The 24396-nt window shown below is 31.8% G+C and overlaps 1 protein-coding gene across 3 annotated transcripts in view; it reads left to right on the top strand.

Annotated features, from left to right (window-relative positions):
- The window catches only part of LOC124369259, a 29443-nt gene extending 6840 nt beyond the window's left edge, over positions 1–22603 (top strand). For 2 of the 3 annotated variants that reach the window (XM_046827155.1, XM_046827154.1), the window contains exons 2-6: positions 5580–5829; positions 9203–9339; positions 14052–14122; positions 17916–17999; positions 19375–20267. In XM_046827155.1, coding sequence (XP_046683111.1) covers positions 5686–5829; positions 9203–9339; positions 14052–14122; positions 17916–17999; positions 19375–19805 — 867 coding nt within the window. In that variant the 5' untranslated portion in view covers positions 5580–5685 and the 3' untranslated portion in view covers positions 19806–20267. Of the gene's footprint in view, positions 1–5579; positions 5830–9202; positions 9340–14051; positions 14123–17915; positions 18000–19374; positions 20268–21767 lie in introns of those variants that run through there. The other variant, XM_046827156.1, reaches the window with a different exon arrangement.
- Positions 22604–24396: the final 1793 nt, after the last annotated feature.

Genomic DNA, 24396 nt, shown 5'->3' with positions numbered 1-24396 from the left:
TATGATTATTGTTGCTGCACTGGGTTACAATTATTTGCTTGCTATCATTCTAATCCCAAATAAGCAGCAAGACTTCTCACTGGCTGGTTGAATTATGAAAACTAATTATTGTGATTCCTATATATAAGCTTCGGCTTTATATGATATGATATAATATTTGGACTAAACGAGGGCTTTCTTGATTTGCGTCTTTTCAACTTCAAAAGTTCATCTTGATAATGTATACCTAAGAGATCTCACTCGTGGTTGTTTTAAATTTAAGAGATAAGAGAAACCAATAATGGTTATACGATATAATGTTATAGCAATTAGGACTAGCCCAATGATTATACTTCATTTATAAAGCCTTATAATAGAAATTGAGGTAGGCGAAACTTGTTGTACATTACACTTTAAATGGTTTTATTCATAACTGTAATGTGTAATAGGTTTTTGGCGACTATTCGGGATCATTCAGTATTTTATAAACTACCTGTAACCCACAATCGGCAATTTATAACTCGTGCAAGTTTTTAAATAATGTCCACGTTTATAGACAACGTAAAATATACCGTAATACTTATACGATTAATAATGAATTACAAAAATACTATTTCAATTTAAACATTTTTAATTCTATGAACAAATGTAGCACTATACTTGGTATAGTGTTCTATGATAGTGATGGGTATGAAAATTATAATTTTATACATAAGTTGTAGAGGAGGTTCCCAAGCTTGTGACAACAGTAAAAACAGTAACCTTACGAAATAGGTAATACCTTCACTGTTCTGATTAAATTGAGATAAAACACTTCTAACTTTTGCAAAGAATTGTTATTAATTCTTACACTTTAATGTCCAATAATGTAGTAACAGTAAATACATCTCTAGATAGATAAACATCTGGCCGTTAATGCATCGAGGATCTACATTGTCTGTTATCGCGTTTAGGTTTTTTGCACTAATACATCCCTTACTACCAAGTGCTGTCAGTAAACAATTTTCTAGTCAAAAAAAAAAACAATCCAATTTTGAGACTATCACAGTTACCTAACGCTAGTAGGGTTTTGTTATATATATATACCTTACGCTATCATGTGCTGCAGTATACACATGCTAACAGTATAACACATATCAAAACCGAGTTTTCCATTAGCTATATTTATATATTTATATATATATATATATATATATATATATATATATATATATATATACATATATTCCTATGACATTAACACATTTGTGTGTTCAATTCCTACAGATGCAATACTTTATGTATTTACTTCCACAGTATATCATATAAAAATAGGTCAACAATAACTATATTATGAGCAGTAAGTGTACTACTAGCCAATATAAGTTAATCAATATTAAATATAGGAAACCAACCATCAAAGAAAACACACAAATATAAAAATTAACAGCAATAAGAACTATAAGGACTATAACGAAACAAATATTAAATTTGCAGCAATTAACAACTACTTTGAATAAAAGAAGACAAGCTACAAGAAACAGTGATAGTAGTCATTATACAACCTATATACTTTTTGTATACACAAGTTTTGTATACACATAACATCAAAAGGATTAGATATAATAAGTACTATACTTGTGAAGTTAATAATACGAGTATAATAACAAAATTAAAACCATTACGTAAGGCAGGACATTTTTCATTTCTGAATTTAAATAAAAAGCTGGACTAGTTAAAAAGCCATAATGACTAATTGACCTAAGTGAACTAAGTGACCAGGAAATTCCAGTGCTGTACTCATACCACACAGGCAGTTACTTCCTTCTGAAATAATCCCTATATCGAGTGGCCAAGTATTTTTAAATTCACCCTGTTCAAGGAGAACCAGGCTGTTGAGAAGCCTGTTATAACCTTTCAGAAGTTTGAACAGAAACATCAGGCATGAAGTTTAGTAACATCACTTTTGAACTTGGTCTTCGAAAAAAAACGAAGATGACACGCAGTATTGCCTGATTGGCTGAGATTGAACTATTTTATACCAAACTAATTCTCTAAATTTGTAATAGTACACTGAACTTTTGGATGCCCATGTTTAATGTCAATTAATCAGGCAAAAGAAACGAATGCTATTAAAGGCTTTAATAGGGCTAGAGTTTGGTAAGACAAGCATATTATAGTACCATATTCTAGCACGGGACGTACAAGACACTAATACAGAGTGATGAAAGGATGAGGAGATTTAACATTTCTGATCGACTTATGAATGAAACCCACGAGAGATCTCACCCTAGTGACAAGCGAGAGATTTATGTGCGGTTTAGGGTATCCGAGATGATAACTCAAACCTCTCTCACTTGAAACTTTTTTTAAGACTAGCACTATTTAATTTTGTAGTCTTAAAATACAGTTAAAATTTTATGAGTAAATTTTATGACTTGACATTTAACTACATTTAACGCATACCATTCTTTGCACATGAAGTAACAATGTTGTCCAGTGAGTACAGCACTCATATTCATAATTATTATGAAAAGAGGACATATTAAAAAAAAAACTTTATATCAGCAACAAATAATAGATAGTTTGATTTGATTATGTAGCCTATGTTATATCATTGACAAAAATACAAACCACAATAAGGCCTAATTTTGATCCTTGTAGCACGCCTGATAACATAGCAAAAGGGAAGGACTTCTTCACTCTTCTATCAATATAACTGGATATTACAACAATTTGCCTCATATCCGAAGGCCCTCAAGATTAGGAAATAGAAGTTTGAAGTCAAACTTTGGTGAATTCCTTAGGTGAATCAAGGTGAATACAGTTGACATCATAAGAATCAATAAACGCTGCTATAATAGATTCCAAGAGGTAAATTAATTTTTTAGTAATGGGAGCTTCCTTAAGAAATGTCATGCTGGCAAAGATATGTAGACTCAAAAACTGATATAAAGTTAATCCAAGGCGATATTCTCAAAGACTTTTACTAACGATTACTGAACTATAATATGTCTATAGTTGCAGGCACATTGCCTCATCGCTCACATATCAACATCAGTATATGAGCACAATAATACAATATAATAATAATATATATGTTTCCATTTAGCAGGAATAGTACATGAGAGAAGCAGGAATAGGGCTTTCAAGAGAATCAGCAAAGAGTTGGCATTTCCCATTTGTCAGAGGCTAAAAACTGAATCGTAAAATATTCTAGATGTCAGATGATTTTTGTTCTACCCAAAATTATGAGAACAAAAGGGGTTTTTAAACATATGTTTACATACATTTCTTCAAATATTTTAAATTTGCTCATAAGCATTCCCTTGAAATTCCTTTAAATAGTTTACAGTCGAGCTTTTTATCACATATACAGTTATCTAGGTATTTGGAAATAAGAATCAATCAATCACAAATCAATTCTTTAAGCGATATTTGATGAAATGCAGTAAATGTTCTATTTTTTTATATTGCATAGGAGGAATTCCCCACATATAAAAATTTAAATATACTTTGAATTGCAAAATGTATAGCTGTTATGAGTCAGCTTATTATGTTTAAAGATATGATGTGTACCAATTCATTTAAATTTTCAATATTTACAAGTAAAAGACTACATTTAACTTCATACATGCATTCTATAAATATTCTGATATTTTACTCCACAGGAGAAAATCTACCACTCAGCATTGCAACCAAAATGATAAATTTCGGCATTTTGCATATTTTTGTAGGAAAATGAGAGGGGATGATAGAGTCAAGTTAATTTTTATAAGACAAAAATCTCTATTGTTTTTTAAAAAATGTCCTGATAATATATATTATAATTATATTATATATAATACTGTTTATAATTTCTTGGCTATTTTCTAATGTAGTTCAATTTAGCATTGGTACTTACATAGTGTTATAACTCCTGTGTGTTATATGGAAGAAAAAGCGTTTACGCTTTTACCATTTAAGATAGTACAAAATTTATGTTAAGTAAATTAACTAAAAATTGTAGTAGCTTTAGAACATATAAAGGAAAATATTAATTCTGTCGAGAAATAGTTATAAATATTGTCGTTATAACGGTGGGTTTTTATAGCAGACGGAAATATAGAAACAAGTCCATCTCTATGGTTTAACTTACAAATCTATTCAATGGAATTAGAACAAAATGGCGTTGTTCTTGCCATATGTAAATTTGTATACGAATTTTGCTCGTACAATGTTATGTGTTAAAATTAAGTTTTATGTTAGAAATATTTAAGTGAAAATTAAGTAATCAGCAACATATTAACACGAATATTTATGTGTAACTGACAAATTAATGTCGATTTTTCATTTGACTCAGTGGTAGAAGTTGTTACGTAAAAGGATTTTCACGGTTATGGTGAAAATGCCAATTTAGGACGATGTTACCATAACTTGTGCAGGGATTAAACTTTCTTATCCATAAAAGATAAAAAGTTAGAAGCTGTGTTAGAAGTGTGTAAGTCAAACTAATGTTCACAATACTAATTACAATTAATATTATGGCAACCAACTAATGATGGATACAATTGTATTTTAACCAATTTCATGGAGGTCATTGAGTGGTAGATATCAACATGTATTTTCTATAATTATGATTTACTTCCTTTCAATTTTCACGCTTTTCTAAATTATAATAACTATGTTGAAGGTATGTAACGTATCCTTATTTACTCCTCATATTACATTTTTGTATATTTACTCCCTTCTCCAAAAAATAATATTTGAAAGCCAGAAAATTAAGACACAAATTTACGTTTCTGTATGTAAATCTCCTGAAATTATTATTTTTCTACCCAATAAGAGGTTATTATTGTAACAGGTAACACTTGATAAATAGTATTAAAAACATGGATTTATGCACGGAAGAGACGGCCATCATTTTGTGGATATTGCCTAACGTAATTCAATTGCATGGGTTATCATGAGAGCATTTTACTCCTCGAACGTGTTAAAAAATGCAAATTAGATTTATGTTGGCAAATAAATGTGTTTATGAATAAGAAGTTTGCTGTCCCATTCCTTCTACAACAGTTTAATTAAAGGACCTAGAATAATGATTAATATTGACGAAAATTTTCTTTTATGTTTATTGATGCAGTTTGAAATTTCTTTTGTTTATATAAATTCCATACTATAATATGTTCATGCGCGTCAGCAGACAAGCTCAAAATATTAACGGTCCAAATGTTTATCCTCTTTATCGCAATGGTTGATATTACTATTTACTTCAAGTGTTAAAATGTTGATTTTAAGTAAAATTAACTAAATTACATACCAAATGTATTATTCGGTTGTCTTAAATTTTTCATTAACTTCACATTTAAACGCCACTATATTTGGCACATTTGACTAATTAACTCTTTTTTCTGGTATTGTTTGTTATCTTCATCAGCTTTCTGAAAAAAAAAAATTTATATGTAATTGATATCTGTCTCTCCTTTCACACTGCCACAATTAATTTGGTTATATATTGTGGCCAACAAATCTGCAATAGTACACCATTTAACTACTACCCATTATTTTTATTTAAAGTATAAATGTGTCAAATTTATATATATTCAGTAAATATTTACATGTATATAATTTAGTTATGACAGTGTTTCAGGGCAATGTTGGCCGGTATTTTCCTTTTGGCTCTCTTTGGAACGGCACGAGCGGCCCTAAATATAATGGGGATGCCGATGTCCGTTCACCCTGTGGGAGATGTTATGGACTTTTCAATGGGAAAAAAACAGCGATGCAGAAGAGCAATGTGATGATGACGATGGCGATGGCCCAGATAAGGAAAAAGAAGGCTCTCCTGGGGCCTGCTTGGACGTGAAGCCTTCAGCCTGGACACTCAGTAACGTAAGTACTAGCAAATATTAGTTGTAAGTAACGTATTAGTAGGAAGTACGTATAAGTAGGAAGTAGGTATTAGTAGGAAGTACGTATTAGTAGGAAGTAGGTATTAGTAGGAAGTACGTATTAGTAGGAAGTAGGTATTAGTAGGAAGTACGTATTAGTAGGAAGTACTTATTAGTAGGAAGTACGTATTAGTAGGAAGTACGTATTAGTAGGAAGTACGTATTAGTAGGAAGTACGTATTAGTAGGAAGTACGTATTAGTAGGAAGTACGTATTAGTAGGAAGTACGTATTAGTAGGAAGTAGTACGTATTAGTAGGAAGTACGTATAAGTAGGAAGTACGTATTAGTTCAGGGTTGAGAGTATATAATCAATCACTCGTTACAATAAATCTCTATTATACTATTTTTAAATTGTCTCTATTGATATATGCAATAATTGATTTGAATTTCAGTCGGCTAACTTTGACACAAAAGGTTCGTAAAATACAGTAAAACCGTACCTTCGTAATTTAGGTAAGCATGAAAACAATAATACAGTACTGATTTGTGGTAAACACCAACTTCAATTTTGTCATAACAATTTAACAATTTGCTTATATAATAAGCACTTGTAGACAAAGTAACGTTATTTTAACAACTTACGATTATTAATTCATTTCGAAGTGAGTCCAAAATGTACGTGACGGTACTTTTATCTTCAATCGTATTTTCTTTAAACCCATAAATTGAGTAACTTCAGAAATGTTTAAATATAAGAGCGAAAATGTTCTAAATTTTAATGGTTTAAAGTTTTTTTTATTTATGTATAATACTAAAACCATTTCTACCCATGAACACCAAACAAGCAATATTAACATAAATTTTTCTATACGAATTAACTTGAGCAGTTTAAAGATATCTCCTCTAATGGCAATCTAAGACAAGTGGTGCAAAATTAGTTTGGTAGTTAGACAAATACGCTCCATCAAACAATTCTGTATACATGTTTTCAATAGAGAAAGCATACAGAATGTACACCTTGTGTACCACCAGTGGTATCTCAAAATGACTACATTTACAGGAAATTTTTAATGATGGGCAACTTTTAAGTTACTTACAGAACAGTTTTATTTAACTTACTCGTTTAGTACCTAAAGCACCACAGTTCTTATACATGATTTGTTTTATTATTTTAAGCGCCATTGTGAAGTTCAAATGTAATAAAAGAAAGAATAGGGTTAATATTAATTGCACTATTAGAATCTTGTCAAAGATCTGTAATAAAACCCCCATTAATTGATAAATTGAAAAATATTAGTATACAATTTTAATGATTTCTAAGTACATAATGACTATCCTAGAAACAAACAATAAATACAAGGGTTCACCCAAATAGTTCTTTAAAAGTTAAATAGTTTATATATATTTAATTTTTCAGGTGTTTTAATATTCTTTTAAATCATGTAGCTTTACAGTAGCTAAATATACCAAATTTTGCACATGTGCACTAATAAATAAGAAGAAACTACAAAAAAATATTGGTGTGATTTACTTTAATATTAACAAAATGGCGCCTGTTGAAAATTTTATGGGTATAACAAATTTACCACCTATTTTTTAACTTTTGTAAAAATTCCAAACGGTACTTTCTTCAATTCAAACCGTCAACACATAAACGAGCAAGATCACTTCTGATGTATGTTTTCACAATCGTGTAAGTTAAAAAGGTTATAGCTGTTTTCTTCAAATATAAAAAACTTTTTCAACGAAATCCGTCAACTGTGACGTGTTTTCAACATTTTCAACAGGCGTCATTTCATTATTAAATTTTTGTAGTTAATTCTTATTTATTAGTGCCTATGTGAAAAATCTGGTATATGTAGCTTTACTGTTTTGAGAGATAGTAATTTTTAAAATTTATAAAAATTACAAAATGGCAGTTAGTAGCTAAAATACACATCTCTAGAACTATGTTTACAGGAAATTGTTTGTTTGAAATGACTATCATCCACAGAATTGTGTGACGCACTTTTGTGAACAGCCTGTATATGTGTTGTTTCTGAATATATAACTATCACATATTGTTCTATTAATCTTCCATCCTATAACTAATATGTTAGTCCTTTTTACGCTTAGGTTAAGTTATCATTCAGAGCTGTTATTATTTAGAAACTGGGTGGATTTTGCAATAATTTCACTATACGATTCGTAAAATATAAAAAAGCTTGGAGCTAACTGAAAATAACAATGCAGTAGGTATAAAATAAGATACACATACTTTTAAAACTTATTTTAACAAAACGGCTATACATCCCGAATCATTTTTGGAATATAAAATTGTTTTACACTGTTATTAAACACAAAACGGTTACCCACAAAGAAATAAAATGTGTTGCATATGTAATACGTGATGCTCTTCCATGTTGAAATAAATAATGTTTCTTCATATAAGGAATTGTAAAAATATTTTATATTACTTGCCAGTACCTTACTTGTGTTATCAATTGACTATGACTATATTACACTTATCTGTATACAATAGCTTAATCTGTATTTTTAGAATTATGTGCTATTCTCTCATATGTTTATATATATACAAAAACATTTTTATTCCATACAAATTTGAAAATCTTTAATTTTGTACATATTTGATTTTATTCTTGCTTATTATACGCCTACTTATTGTCTAAAAAAATCTGATTCTGCCAAGATTTTTATTATCAATTACTGCATGTTTCTTTGAGGTATTTAAGATTTATCTTAGTCAAATGAATCCAAATGAATGAAGCTTAAAATTTAGAACAAATTAAAAATTGCATACATATATATGTTCCAGTTAATTATCAGTTCATGTTGATAAATATATATGTTTTATTCTTAAATCAATAATGGTAGTAGCTTTTATTAAAGTCAGCTCTTTTTATATTTTAGCCCACTAAATTCTTATAACATTCCCTTTCTTTTACCAAAATGTTTGGAGCATTCTCTAATAGGAGTATTCTCTAAAATTACGTTAATACGTATAACTCACCTACATCTCAAAATGAGTTAAATAATGTCACGATTTGTGGTCGTCAGAATTCAAAATATGAGAAACCTCCCAAAATTTGTTTTTAATTATATATATTTGTTATAAATAACAAAACCAATCACTTTCCTAAGCTGCCACATAGTGTCCAAATAAGCGAATAGAAACTAATCGTGGAAATTCCGATGCTACAGTTTTGTTAAATCGTTTTATAACATATAAATGTAATAATTAGTTTTGAATAAATATCATTAATTATGACTAATAAAGTCAGTTGAATACTCCTAATATTATGTTACTCGTAATATTTTTTCATTCGTTTCATACAAAGCAAGCATTGTATCTGTTCTATCTGTTCTATGTAGATGTACCGAGACCAGCCTCTGTATATGAACTTCAGGCCGAGGACCGAAGAAGCTATGCTCATAGACAATATTTGCTACACATTCTTCCCACTGCCGGACGATCAGTTTACCTACGTTATGTACAGTTCTACTGTCTAGTGAGTATTTAGTGCTCTCTATAAACTTATTTGCATGTGCCAGTTACGTATGTATTTAAGATATTATTTTATGTGCCGATAAACACACAATTATGAAACTATGTTGTAATGTATGTTCAGAGGAAGTGTAGCAGCCAACTATACGTTGTGTAGTTTTTCTTTACCAGAGTATCCCTTGTCCAAACGAATTTAGCTATTGCTATCCTGAAAAAATACATAAATAGTGAAAGAAGCACATTCTTCTCTTCTGTGTATGCGCCTGCTGACAACGGATCACCGCCAACGAAGGCGTATGATACGCATTTTACCTTCTCCGAGATCTCAGTTACTGCTGAAGCAATCCACAAAAGGCTGAGAGCTCTCGACGCTTCAAAGGGATGCGGTCCAGATAACATTACTCCTGGAGTCCTGAAGCATTGCCGCGCCGAATTATCCCCCATACTTCTCTTATTGTTTAACTTGAGTATGAGGCCAAGAGAGCTTTTCCTGAAATCCTGAAGGAGGGTTACGTCGTACCCAAGTCTAGTGACAAACAGGACGTAACTAATTATCGGCCAATTGTGATCCTCTCAGTGTTGGGCAAGATAATGGAGGGTTTAGTACTGGGCATCCTTCAGCCACTCTTCAAGAACATCATTGAAGAACAGCATGGTGTCATGGCGGGGAGATCTACCGTAACTAATCTTCTCGTATCCCAGAGTTATGTTTTTGAGGCTTTCAGTCGTAGGCGGCAAGTTGATCCTGTTTACATCAATTTTAGCAAGGCGTTTGACAGGTTCAGCCACAATCACATACTTAATTAACTGGAGGGTTATGGTGTCTTGTGAACTATGCTGACATGTTTCCGTAGCTATCTTTCCGACCGTAAGCTGGTGGTTCGCTTTGCTGATCAATCTAATGACGCCTTTGTCCGATCTTCCGGTGTGCCTTAGGGCTCCCACCTTGGCCCACTTTTGTTTTCTATATTTGTTAATGACATCAAGGAGGTCACCAAAGTTCCTTTCTTACTGTTTGCTGACAACATAAAATGTTTTCTTGAAGTATCTTCCAACGCAGACTGCGAAAATCTTCAGCAAGCACTTAACTGTGTATCGAAATGGTGTCAGTGCAACGGGATGTCCATTAATGCCAGCAAGACCAAGCTAATGACATTCAAGAGAATTACCACAATTGGTTTTTACTATTCCCTTGATGACAAGCTTATTGATCATTGTATATCCATCAAAGATCTTGGAATAGTTCTCGACCCCTCCTTTGGCTACAGTCTTCATATTGGCCAATTATACTGCCGAGCGTCTAGTGTGATGGGGGCGATTATGAGAACTGCTAGACACGGCCTTAGCTATGATGCTCTTGTACTCCTCTTCAAGTCCCTTGTCCTCCAGCTGCTCGAATACGCTTCAGTTGTCTGGTCTCCTCACCAACTGGGCCTCATTGACAGACTGCAGTCCGCGCAAACTAAATTCCTTAGGTATTTGGACTGGAGAGAGCCTGATAGGCATCTGAACTTGCTCCGGCTACATCCACTGGCCGTTAGAAGGGAAGTTGCAGATGTTGGCTTTCTTTATAAGATTCTCAACTTTGTGGTAGTCTGCCCCCTCTTGGAGCTAATTGCATTTCGTCTCCCTTCTACCACAAGTTCGCGCCGCCTATTTGAGCTGTGCCACTTAAACCGCAACTATCTGCAGTTCAGCTCTGTCCCATACTTCGGCTTGGCAACGAGGTGTGCAGTGGAGTTGACTTTTTCTGCAATCGACTGGGAGCGTTAAGACGTGCTGTGTTGACACTGAGGCTGGAGACATTTAAGTCGGAGTGAACTTGTCGAGTCCTGCACAGTATTATATTAAGAGTTACTCCATTATTCCATTGTTATATTTGTCCATTTAGTCTATATTTGTTATCATTGTTATGTTATTGTAGTATTTGTTGCATTATTATTTTTTATTAATTGTTATATTATTACTTATTATTGCACTATTGATATTGATACCACTTTCGTTATGTTTCACATTGTTTTAGTTATACCTTTGTTATGCGTGTTAATTTATTATGTCATAGTTGTTGAATTTGATTTTTCGTACCGTACTATTTTTATGATCATTTGCTATTGTTAGTCATCTTAATTAATGTAATTTTCAAAATGTTTATACCGTGGGAATTTAAATAAATAAATAAAGAAGCAAAGAGGAATTATGATGAAAGACGAGTGTACGTAAACTACTTACAAAACGATACAAATAATACATTATGTTTTCTTTATCTGTTTAGTCACTCAAAGTATTCCTTTTTTTCAACCCAAATATTTAAGTACTGCCCAATTTTGAAATAAAAATGATATTTAACAATATAAGAACTTGAATTTATCTAACTTATCAAACTTAAGTTTTTGATGAGAAAGACATTGTTTATAATAAAATGAGGATAAAGTTTGTTTCATCAAACAGTGCCAATTGACAATAGACCATTTGAGTGACTAAAAATTGCTTTACAGAATCTATCTTCCTGGAAAGTAATCTCGAACTATTCATTTATATATTTTCAACTAACAGTAAATACACATGAGACTAAAATCGTTTGATACTAATTATGGATGTTCTATTATTTTAATCTCTTCTTATATTATTTTCAGTTGCATATGTTAATGGAATTAACAAAAATTGGTGTGGGTGATGACCATTTAAAAATGTCTTTGGTAATGTCATTATACAACTGAGTTTTTTTTCTTTAAATTAAAATCAAGTGATTCTAAAAGTAGTCGAAATCTTTTTTTCGACAGCATTTCGTACTTTAGATATAAGTACCAAGTGAATATAGTTTCAATTTATCTAAGTTCTTATTAAAAAGAAATAACAGATGTATTACTCCATTTTCTTGATAAAACCACTATTTCATACAGTATTAACAATAATTCCATTTTAAAACAACTTTTTAAAACCAGTGAAAAGTATCAAAGTTGCTGTGCTTAATTCAACGTCTAAATACAATTTTTAACTATAAAGTAAAGTTCCAAATATATTATTCAGTAATAATAATAAGCGTTTATTACACATACTTTACATTTTGTTTGTATTCAATAAAGTCGAATCAAATAATTATTTTTTTCAATAAATGTATACTTTTACCCTGAAATAAAACCATCAACTGCAGTAACCACAGGCTTAAACGAAAATATATATAATTTACAATCAATTTTGTTTGATATAATGGTATAATAATGATTTGTTTTAAATCTTAAAATTTATGTTCTTAGTTCTATTCCTCTCTTTTGAGTAAATCTATTATAAATGTTAGTAACTTCTAGTAAGAATCAAAAATGGTTACAAAATGTTGTATACTCATTCCTTTATACGTGCATGCAACTTACACACGTATATTCAACTATCAACGAAACAATGGATGATCGTGGTTCTTACTGAACTGGTGGTGAGGGAGTATAAACTGTATAATGATTATTTCTTCAACAGTTAGCTCTGTTATAATGTCGAAATATACAATATTCTCTTACTAAATAAGCCTAAAATAAATTGATGGTAATATGCGTGACTAAAAACTTATAATATCCTGTAGGACATTATATAAACAGAGCCGTGAGTGTGCTGGAAGGTGTGGACAGTAAGGAAAAATTATCTACATAACTGAGATAATGGAGTAATTAGGGTTTATTGCCAGCAAACTATAGCACCCTACCCCACATGGTTTCCTACTTTCAGAGATATAGATTGTCCACCTATATGTAGTGAAATGATCTTCAAGCACCCACTGTAGATGTTTCGGTTCTTACTGCATGCATGAACTCTTTTTATCATGTTTGGTGAGACTTTTTTCAGCACTTTTACAGTGATGTTGTTTATTTCTATTTTTATGTTCATTTTTAATTTATCCAGTGAGTGCGGCTGGTTTTTATAAACTTTTTCTTTAATGTAACCCCACAGGAAGAAATTTCGAGACGTCAAATCAGGGAATCTTGGAGGCCACAATCCTTTAGATATGATACACTCGACAGACACCCGTGAAAGAATCGCATTATGTCATTAGATGTGTGACATTGTGGCACTGTCAAGCTGCAACCGAAAACATTCATTTTCATACAACTAAATAAACTGTGTTACGATGTCTTGAAACACAACACTTTCAACAGTATTTTCGTAAAAAATAGGGCCCCCTATTCGATGACGTGATACGGCACACCACACTCCTATTTTCCGACAGCGCAAGGGAGTTTCGTTAAGATATGAGGATTTTCGGTTGACCAAATTATTGTGTTTAGCTTAACCACCGAGATAAAACTAAGCCTCATCGGTGAAGAAAACACGGTCGAGTTGTAACACTCCATTGGTACCGACGAATGTCCGAAACCATCTTCAGTACAGTATACGCTTTTATCGATCCGACTGAAACTGCGATTCCTGAACACTGCGTACTTGATACGCCCGAAATTACTATTAGATTTTTCGCCCATTACTAGAGTTTAGAAGTCATAATTTCAATGCATTCGAGTAGAATCCTTACAGTTTTAAATGTAATGAAAGATATTTAACTTTTTGAAATTCCATCCAATCTTTCTATGAATATATATATATATATATATATATATATATATATATATATATATATATATATATATATATATATGGCTTTACATTATTTTTCTATACTAATACAAGTCCTTTATTCAACATTGAAATTTAAATAACTGTGTTATCTGTTTCCAGCCGGGATGGTTCTAATCTTATTGAATCTGACATTGTGACTGATGTCCAGCTTGGTATCTTCAGAGCTGCAAGTAAGTGCGTTTTACTTCTCTAGATTTAATCTATTGGATAACGGCGTTTTGTTTAGAAAATATAAAGCATTTGAATTACAGTTTCTAATGATTTTTTTTATATTGTTAAATATGCTCCAAGTTTGGTAACGAGATTCACTTTATAAACAAATTGTATATGACTATAAGAAACCTAACATTAGACAGTTGGTACCTTGGGTATGTGAAAAACCTTATTAGCTCTTACTAAGTATGAATCAAATATTAAATTTATCACTTAAAAAATAAATAATTTCGTAATAATAATAAACGTAATGTACCTTCTTCAAGTTTTAATACATTAATTAGTAAAAGTACGGCAAGGAAAATATCCTGACCCTTGATAACAATAAAGGAGATGACTTTTTACTCTGTAGCGGTATATAAAACCTTTACGGATCCATTAATCATTATGGTCATGTTCTTTACTTCATGTTTAAAAGCTGGCATCACAATTATTTAAATAGTTTCACATTATGTTATATCCTTATGAGTATTTCACTTGCTATTTACGGTTTAACAATAACGGCTTTAACTAATTCCGAATAATATTAATGTCGTCCAAATAACACGTTTTAACGTATTTTTTTCTAGTTTCAACAATAGCTTTAAAGTAATGGTGACAACTTAAACTTAAATACCTTCAATATACCCAAGACTTTACGATAACCGGTGTTCTGAATGGATTAGTAATGAAGAGCTAAAGGTCCCCCGTTTAAACTTTGACTATATATAGTATGATATGAAACCATGTGTTCCATTTCAACCTTAATTGTATTGTATTGTACCTTGATTTCATGTCTAAACTAGGTACAGACACTATTAAAGCTGAATGGATTCGCTACTTATATTGATAGTGGAAACCTTCATTAATTCATTTTTCAAAGGAGATAGTATTATACATAATTTTTGACGCTGATTTGTAACAAACATGGCCAAACAAAATGTGCTTAGAGGGACTAGGTAGTATTCGCTAGAAACATACGGCGGAAAGTAACACGGGACTGTTGACGTAGTTAGTCTCCATGTACACGCACATCAAAATAAAATTAAAATGCCACTAATCATGAAAATTAAAGACTATTGAGTTCCTGGCCCTATATCCCCCTAAACTTCGTCTTCATGAACTGTGGCGTGATCTTTAAGCTTTGACTGGTTCTTTGGTTGAGTGACAAGATACGTTTGACTGTATCTATATTTTCCAAAAGACGTTACACAATTAATTTGATCAATTTTACTTTTATAGGATCCTTATAAAACCATATTCACTGGATTAAATTCTATCTTAGCGAAACACAATAGTCAGTCGGATGAGAGGGGAGAGGTGGTACAAGGGGTTCATAGTGGTACAAGATCCAATATGAACACGACAAAGGGTTAGGGATATTATTGTGTATAATAAGGAACTAAATGAAGCCCGTAAGCTGCAAACCTTTCCATCTTATCCATCACAGATATGGCAGTTGCATAAGTATCCATGAAACCGTTCTCTTTTGTAGAGAGAAAAAAATCTGCGTATGATCTCTTCAGATAGCTTTGGTACGACGCCTCCGAAAGAAAATATGACATATTTCAGACAGATATAATTGTGCTTAAAATAAACTTTGTCTGGAAAAGTATACAGGCACACGAGTACCGATATCAGAATACATGCATTAGATAATATACTATTAACGATATCAGAATACATTCATTTCTCAATATAAGAGTAACGATGTCGGAATATATTCATTTGATAACACAGGCATAACTACTATCAATAGTACAAGCTGTGTAAAGTTTATGGTTCTTCATAGCACACTGAATAGCGTCATCCAATAAGAATTTAAATATTTTAGAAGTTTTGGCAACCCTCTATACTCGCCATCTCATTTTTATAAAGCAACGACTATTCATCAAAATAATATTGTGATCAGGGGCAAAGTATATGCAAACTTTGGACAGTTGCATCAATGATAACCATGTCATCAAAAGTGAACGATGTCCAGATGTGCCCGTAGTTTATGTGCCTATAGAAGTATATCAGTTTAGATTTAAAGATTCGACCGGTGTATCTACGAGATTTTGAATCTCAGCTTAGCCTTCAATTAAATTTATATCTCCATTATAATTGTTGATCTTCAATAAGATGTCTTTAAACCTGACAAATAAGAAAGAACAGAATACTCCACTGAAGACACAATTGAGAAAGTACTTTAAAAGTATCAGGATAGGCAAACTGAAATGAAATATGCCTTTATTTAAGAGGCGGAGTTAGGGCTATTTAGCCCTCTCTACCACTCAACCTCATAATTAGCTTGCAAACTGTGTTTTTTTAGAAAAAACAGAGACTTTCTGTATCGTGGATTAAGTCTATATTTTAATTATCGCACTCGTAAATGATGAATGTACGATGATTTACGGCAAATGCTGAATTTGCTGACAATATAGTCACAATTTTCACATTCCAATGGAGCCACAATTAAACTGCATGGATCCAATCCATTTAAAATGAGTATGAGCGTTCCATGAATGTCAGACACGAATCTTTCGAATCTTATCACATCTAACATAAAGCTGGCTATCATATATTTACTTAAATTAATATTACAAACCAGAGGCAAACAGAAACCTGTTTTGTTGAGAGGTACAACAAAATATAAAGGAGAAGAACACTGGTTATTATAAATTTGGAACCGAATTTTCTGCCATAGAAAAAAAATGAATACCACTTCTCAGGACTGTCAATCAACATGACCTTATTACTCAACCAAGGAGAGCTCGAAATATAGTATATTTGCCACTCATGTGGCTAAACACAAGACTACAGTCGGTCCCCAGTCTAAATCACGAGAATATTAATCCTGTTTACTCTGAGAATTATACAGCCAAAGGAGCATTCAAAAGTTGCAATCATCCTAAACAAGATGTAACGCAATACGACCTTCAAGTCAAATTATAAAACTAGTTGTCTGGGAAGTTGGCCCTTACATGCACCCACACACTTGTCATATAGCTGATTATAATAAAAAATAAGTTAGTCACGTTAAAAAGGTAGTGATTCATTACATCCATGTATTATGCATTATAAGGCACATGAGAACGTGACCTAATTTCACGCTAGCTAACACATTTTACTATATAGCTTTTGTTAATCTTTGTTATTTTAGCCAGAAAATAAATTATTGCCTTGCAGGTTTGTGTATATATATATATATATATATTATATATATATATATATATATATATATATATGTAATTTATACATATTGTTTTAAATTATATATAATTATTTTTATATATAATTTTTTATATTTTTTATATATTCACAATTAAAAAAATCTGTATAGTTCTCATATGTTAATTCAAAAACCTCTAAATATATTATCAAACATCATGTTAGCTTGCACATATTGCAGATCTACAAAAACCTATGTTATAAATTTCATTCATTATTGATGTATTTTTTATGATTTATGTATTTTTAAAACAATCAAATAGCAAAAAGCAAAAAATTTTATTTTTTATTGTCAAAATGGTAAAGCGATGATATCAGTGTTATTCTAGTAAAGTATTCACTTTTCACAAGGCATCTATCTTATGTTATAAGTTTGTATTATTGTTTTTAACAGTTAGGCAATGCACTATGGAGATTTCCAATAACAGTTTTCTCTCTAGCATTGCCAGATTGAAATTCATGTCTCACAATTCTCACAAGCTTAATTTTATCACATTACGACATTTAACTGTTAATATTCCTTTTTATTTTATGTTATAATGTTGTATTTGCCCTCAGGTCCATACTGTACTTATAAGGATCACGTACTTGGATACGCTGGCTGTGACACGTTCGTTATGTACAGATGTTATCTCTCTAATGGTGAGTATTTTAGTTTAGACACAACTGTGTAGTAAGGAACAGTACAAGATTCTTCGTTGCAGTGGAAAGCAACACGAAATCACATACGAGGGTGAGAATGAGGGTGGGGGGTTATTCCTGGCAACTTTAACCATAAAAACAGTTTTCAGAATGATTCCGAATTTATATGTTTGGTCTTTCAAAGCTGTAAACTTATCACATATGTTTTTAAGAAGTGGCATATTATCCTAGACAGCGGCATCGTGGAACTGCGGTTGTCCTTCCGATTAAAGGACAAGAAAACGAAATGAGTATTTCACTATGCCTAAGCATTCAAAAACTCACTTCTTTCTACACAATTGCAATCACTTAGGGGGACGAACCGATACCATCCACTGTTTCAACATTTACAATACTACTTTTAATAGTTTAATAAATGGATTTTTAGATACAGTCGTAGAAAATCTTGTGCGTTTTATCACAAAGTCAGTATTTATGGATAATGTATTTAAACTAAACTTATATTCTATATAAATCCACATTTTAGCAATACTGAAGTAATAGAATCATACAATTACTGTTTTTAAATTATTATAAATTCTGTGAAATAATAAAATGCGTAGAAGAGTTGTACTCGTTTTTGCAGAGAATGTTCATGGATTGTGTTTTTTAATACATGATTGATTAAACAGTTAACCAATTTTTATGTTTCGTGATGGCTATAAATAACTATTTTAACTACTTAGCAACACTAACTACAGTATACCTCTGTTACATATCCTACATACGTGTGCATCAAAGTTATGATTCTCAACTAAATTTTGCGACACTCGCCACGTTTATAACACCAACATCACAGCATCAGAACTACGTGTTTGAGACAAGTTACACCATCAAACATACAAAGGGTCGTAATTGTGAGAACTAATGATCCCTGCAAACATTACACACCGGATTAAGTAGATGGCATATTCCTACATTCACAGAAACATTAAACACTGCCGGCAAAAAAGATGAACGCTTTACTGGGGATGAATACTTATTTTACTAACTTTAACAACACTTGCCACGTTTGTGATACGAAGAGCACAGCATCAGAACTACGTGTTTGAGATCAAGTTACACCATCAAACATATGAAGGGTCCTATTATGAGAGAATTGATCCCTGCAAACATTACACTGCGGATTAAGTAGATGGCATATTCCTACACTCACAAGAACAGTAAACACTGTCGGCACAAAAAGGATAAACACTTTAATGGGGATGACTATTTACATTTATATACTCAAGCTGTATCACTACACTCGGGAACATAACAATATACTGTATCCAGATGGTCAGAACATTAGATCTTATATTGCTAACAGAGATTAACATATTAACACTTTTCTCAGATTGCAGAAGCAAAGTCGCCTTGTACACGTTCGGTCTGTCCCAAAGCTGCAAGCAGATCTCCATCTCTTGTTTGCAAAAAATCGAAGACATCATCCAAGGCAACGGCATCCCAGAACAAGACTACGTTGCTCTCCCCATGCGATTGCCAACTAAATGTGTGTTTGAACCTGTGTGCACATTCCAAGAAGAAGTTGAGTTCTTCAACACAGTAGGGTTCACCGAGCTTAGCATTCCTACAGAAGTCTTCACTTTACAAGAAGAAATTATTCCCATTATCGAAGAAGTAGAAGTTATTGCTCCGGTTATACCAACCTCGCCCGCTCCAATTCCGTTCCGTCCTGATTACATCGGCTACCCATACAGTGGCTACGATAACTTCTATCCAAGATCAGGATATCGAAACTTCAACCATTACAGCCCCTATTACTAACCACAAAACATCATCGTCTATCACCATAATTTAAGCAATAAACTAAAACAAAATCAAACTACTTATTAATTTACCAATCTAAACACTATCAAGAGTTTCTTTTGGTTTAGTGCTGAGTTCGTCCAGCACATAATTTACGGACTCCTTGAGTTTATGGGCTCATACGCAGCATAGAATATCAGAGAAAATTGCAAAATGGACCTTCTAGAGACGTATACGTAAGTTAGATAGATTCTAATACATAAATAATTGTACTACTCTTACTGAAATATCTCCAAAGAATGTGTAATCCTGAAGCTCTATAGGCGTACTGTTCAAATTATTTCCTTACTAATTAAAATGTATCCCCATATTGTTAATTTATATTTTATAAAACAAGGGTGTAACACAACATATGTTTTAATTACGTCAAGAAATGTACAATCTACTCATGCAAATAAACACTTTAAGTAATAACACGAACTTTATGTTTCATAAATTATTATTTATAGAAATAGTATTTAACACCTCAACTTATATTTTTATGCCAATATAAAACAAGTATGCTTCTCTTGATAGCTTCCTTACTATTGAATTTTTAATATGTAAACGGATATATACAAGAATTTAATTTTTGAAAACTAAAACATTCAGTACGGCTAAAGTAATGAAACAGAAGTAGATTGTTTTGCCACTCACATTCGGAGGTAATTTGTAAGTCAATAACTATACATTTAATTTTTCTCTACAAATATAGCATTTAGGGTTGAACACTGCTTATTAAGGCGACTAGCTAAATCTTCAAGCCTCAATTTAAGAATACAATAGTATTCACCTCAAATATAATCTTCATTTTGATTTTTTTTCTGGCTCTCTTCTATACTATTTTAATTAAACATTGTATCTTGAAAACTCATATTTTAAGAGGAATGTGTTTTGAAACTTTCAGACCATTTATTATAAAGGTATTTCTAAGATTTTTTAAATTACCTGTATAAGCTTTTATAGGTGGCAATAATGTAATTCATTACAAGTTTCATAGACAATCTTTTAATTTGTGTAACATAAACTCAGAGACCGTTGATTATTAATTTGAACTTGATTTATGTCTATATTAAGCCACTTCAATTGTGCTTTATAATCTAAAATTAAAAACACTGTTCATTTGGACTTTATTAGTGTTACAGTACACTTCTGCGCAGTAAACACGATAATACATTTATATTATTTATGATTATATATTGTGTACAAAAGTTTGCGAGCTTAGCCAAATAGTAATTTAGCACAAACTCAACGTTAGAAATAGTATCATCCCACATCTGTTATACGAAGAGCACAGTGTCAGAACAGTTATCATCACAGACAACATGAAACACAACTGGAAGGACACTGATAGGAACCAGAAAATGTAATATACAAGATGAAACGTATGGAATCATAAGATATATAACATTCAAGATGTAGCAGACGAAGTGATAGTAAATTTGAATGTATAACTTAAAAATAAATGCTTTTATGGGACTTACAACATACATTTTCAAACTGTACTGATCATGAATGAGAAAGTAGAAGTATTACGTTTAAGACAATCAGAATTTATTTTGCTGGAAACAGAAACATTGCGTTAGTTTGTAAATTTACGACCAATTTAGGGTCAAACGACGCCCAGAGGTCAGCAACATTCACCAAAACACCCTACCATATGAAGAGCACAGCATCGTAGGCTATTTGACACCAAAGAATCTTGGAAGGATCACTAAACAACGAAATATGAATCTTACAGATTTCTTTATACAAGATGAAACAGGTCGCATGTTATACATTTACATCACAGTAAAAAAGGACACTTTGATGGGAATAACTACGTACAATAATACACCCAAACTGTATTAATCATGACTGGACAAATACACTGATTTTCCATACTCAAGATCCTAGAACTTATTTTGATGAAAAAATCTAAAATATTCATAATTGTCCTAGATTGCAGAAGCAAGGTCGCCTTGTACACGTTCGGTCTGTCCCAAAGCTGCAAGCAGATCTCCATCTCTTGTCTGCAAAAGATCGAAGACATCATCCAAGGCAATGGCATCCCAGAACAAGACTACGTTGCTCTCCCCATGCGATTGCCAACTAAATGTGTGTTTGACCCTGTTTGCACATTTAAGGCGGAGGTTGAGTTCTTCAACACAGTAGGTATCACCCAAACTGAAATTCTTACTCCTGTGAAAGAAGAACCTATAATTGTCGTCATCGAAGAAGAAGTTCCCGTCCCAGTAGCCGAAGAGTTCGTGATTGTACCTGAGGTCGTACCTGTTCCATTTTACGGATATGATAACTACTACTCAGTCCCATTTGGTCCCCCAACAAATTACTACTACTACAATAACTATTATAGAAGATAATTGCGAATTGCTATACGATAGAAATAGTTTAGGAAAAAAAAAATATCATTCCTAATTGTTCTCTTTTTTATCAAATAAATAATGAACTAACTTTTATAAATAACTAAGTATTTGTAATAGTTTTTCCAAGCCAAAGTGTACTGGTTTTCAAAATATTAAACTATTTCTATTCTTAGTTCTTTCCGTACCTTATCTATACAAACAATATACTATAATAAATATTCACAATTTACTAGTGTTAGTAGAATGTCATACTTCCATCAAAATGTTTGAGGCCAAATATATAATAACTTCGTTTGATTAATCACTTCGGAATTGTGGATTGATTTTTTTTAATCCAATAGTTAATGCTTTCCATAAGTGTATACTTGTTTTAGGTATAAAAAGGTTTATAAAAATATGTTTTAAAGAAGAGTTTCTTTGTGATACTTCAAATCCAAATACCCTTAAAGTTTTGAAGTAATTTATTAAACGGTAGTTTGTAACATAGTTGTTTAGTAAAACGTTATTATTATTATAAATCGAATAATATAGTATAATTAAGACCATTTTAATTTTAACTACCATTTATATTAAGAAAACAGGCCTGCATAGAGACAATTCAAAAAATGGTAGAAAGGTTTCTAGCAATAAATACTAGATTTTTTAAACTCAACTACCTATATGAAGTTAACTATTAATGTAATAGACAGATTCCCCATCTTCATCAAAGCGGCAGATGAGGTGCGACGATCTCACATGATGTACTGACTCTTTTCATTCTACTACAGTAAAATATTAATGATAAATTTATTTTAATAGTAATAACTACAGACCAACCAAATATTAAACAGAAAAAAGTAGTGCGTACGTAAAAGTGAGTACATAACTCTTTATTGATTACTAATTGTGTTTGAATTCAAAGTGACTACAAAATCCATGTTTACCTTTAGCCTATTGTCACCCTTGCAGCCTTAGTCATCACCCATTTTAACACTGGATATTTGTACAACTTTGATCTCATGATGGAACATTATTTTTATTGAATCAATCCTTTATTGAATCAAAACTATGTAGAAGATCTGTTAGGTAAATTACTATGTTGCATTCTCTTCCAAACAGAGTTGGAAATCTACTGCGATTATGCAACCCATTCAGGGATAGTTAGTAGGAAGGAGACACCGAGATAACTGTTTCAGGTATTGGAGTAGAATAATTAAAAAATATAATATATTTATAACACATAAAATATATTTCTTATGCGTGGCTCAATGTGCCCACAGACAAAAAAATTTGCATTTTTAACTTAAACAGCTTAAAATTTGTAAATACAAATCCATAACATGTGCCCCCTCTTTTTAAAGATCTTGGTAAAGGAAAGTGTAGGGAAATCTCTATCCTAGCCTGAATGGTAACAGTTAAAGAAGGAATGTTCTTGGAAAATTAAAAATTATATTTTTATCCTTAAGGGGAAATTTTCAACTATTATCAGTTTTTGGGAATTTTCCTAACTAATTATAGTCTGTTGCAAATATTGATCAAAGTATCATATTTATTTTTCCATTACGGAGTTAAGCGAGCGAGAACATATAACAGAATTGTTCACCCGCTCAAATACGCTTTTACAATGAAGTAAGGAATTATTAAATAATGTTTATGTCTATCGAAATCCTATATCGAGATCCTTAATTGAAAAAATTGGCGTTTCGGAGAAACCCTTTTTGTCAAGATACATAAATATAATACCATTAACTAGCAATGTGATGTAATGGCTAGTAGCTTACATTTAATTACTTCACAGTAATTGGATGTTTTGCAGTATGGTGTTGAATATCCACATGAAATAAATACTTCAATATCAAGGCAACTTGAGATTTCTTAACTATTCTTGTATAATATTTTGAAATAACACAAGTAAAAAGCAAACAAACTCATGCTGTGTACGAGAGCAACAACGACGACTTCATTTGAAGGATAATTCTGTGATTAAATGAAGAAAAAGGTTGATAATATCCAATTAAACAATGTTTTCAGAGATGAAGCAACGTAATGCTTAATTTGGAAATCAATAGAAAAGATGCGACTGTTTATTAGTGCAGAGGTTCACTGAATGTGGAAACAACACACAGCATCCGGTAAAATAAACGTGCGGGTGTTCGGACATTTTTATCATTGAGGAAAACTTACTTTCCAAGGAGGTGTACTTCTTAATGCTTTAAAAACAGAGT

The sequence above is a fragment of the Homalodisca vitripennis genome, chromosome X (genome assembly GCF_021130785.1).
Source record: "Homalodisca vitripennis isolate AUS2020 chromosome X, UT_GWSS_2.1, whole genome shotgun sequence".
In the NCBI taxonomy this organism is placed as follows: Eukaryota; Metazoa; Arthropoda; class Insecta; order Hemiptera; family Cicadellidae; genus Homalodisca; species Homalodisca vitripennis.
The sequence above is the reverse complement of the archived record's forward strand: the minus strand, read 5'-3'. Positions and strand labels throughout refer to the sequence as shown.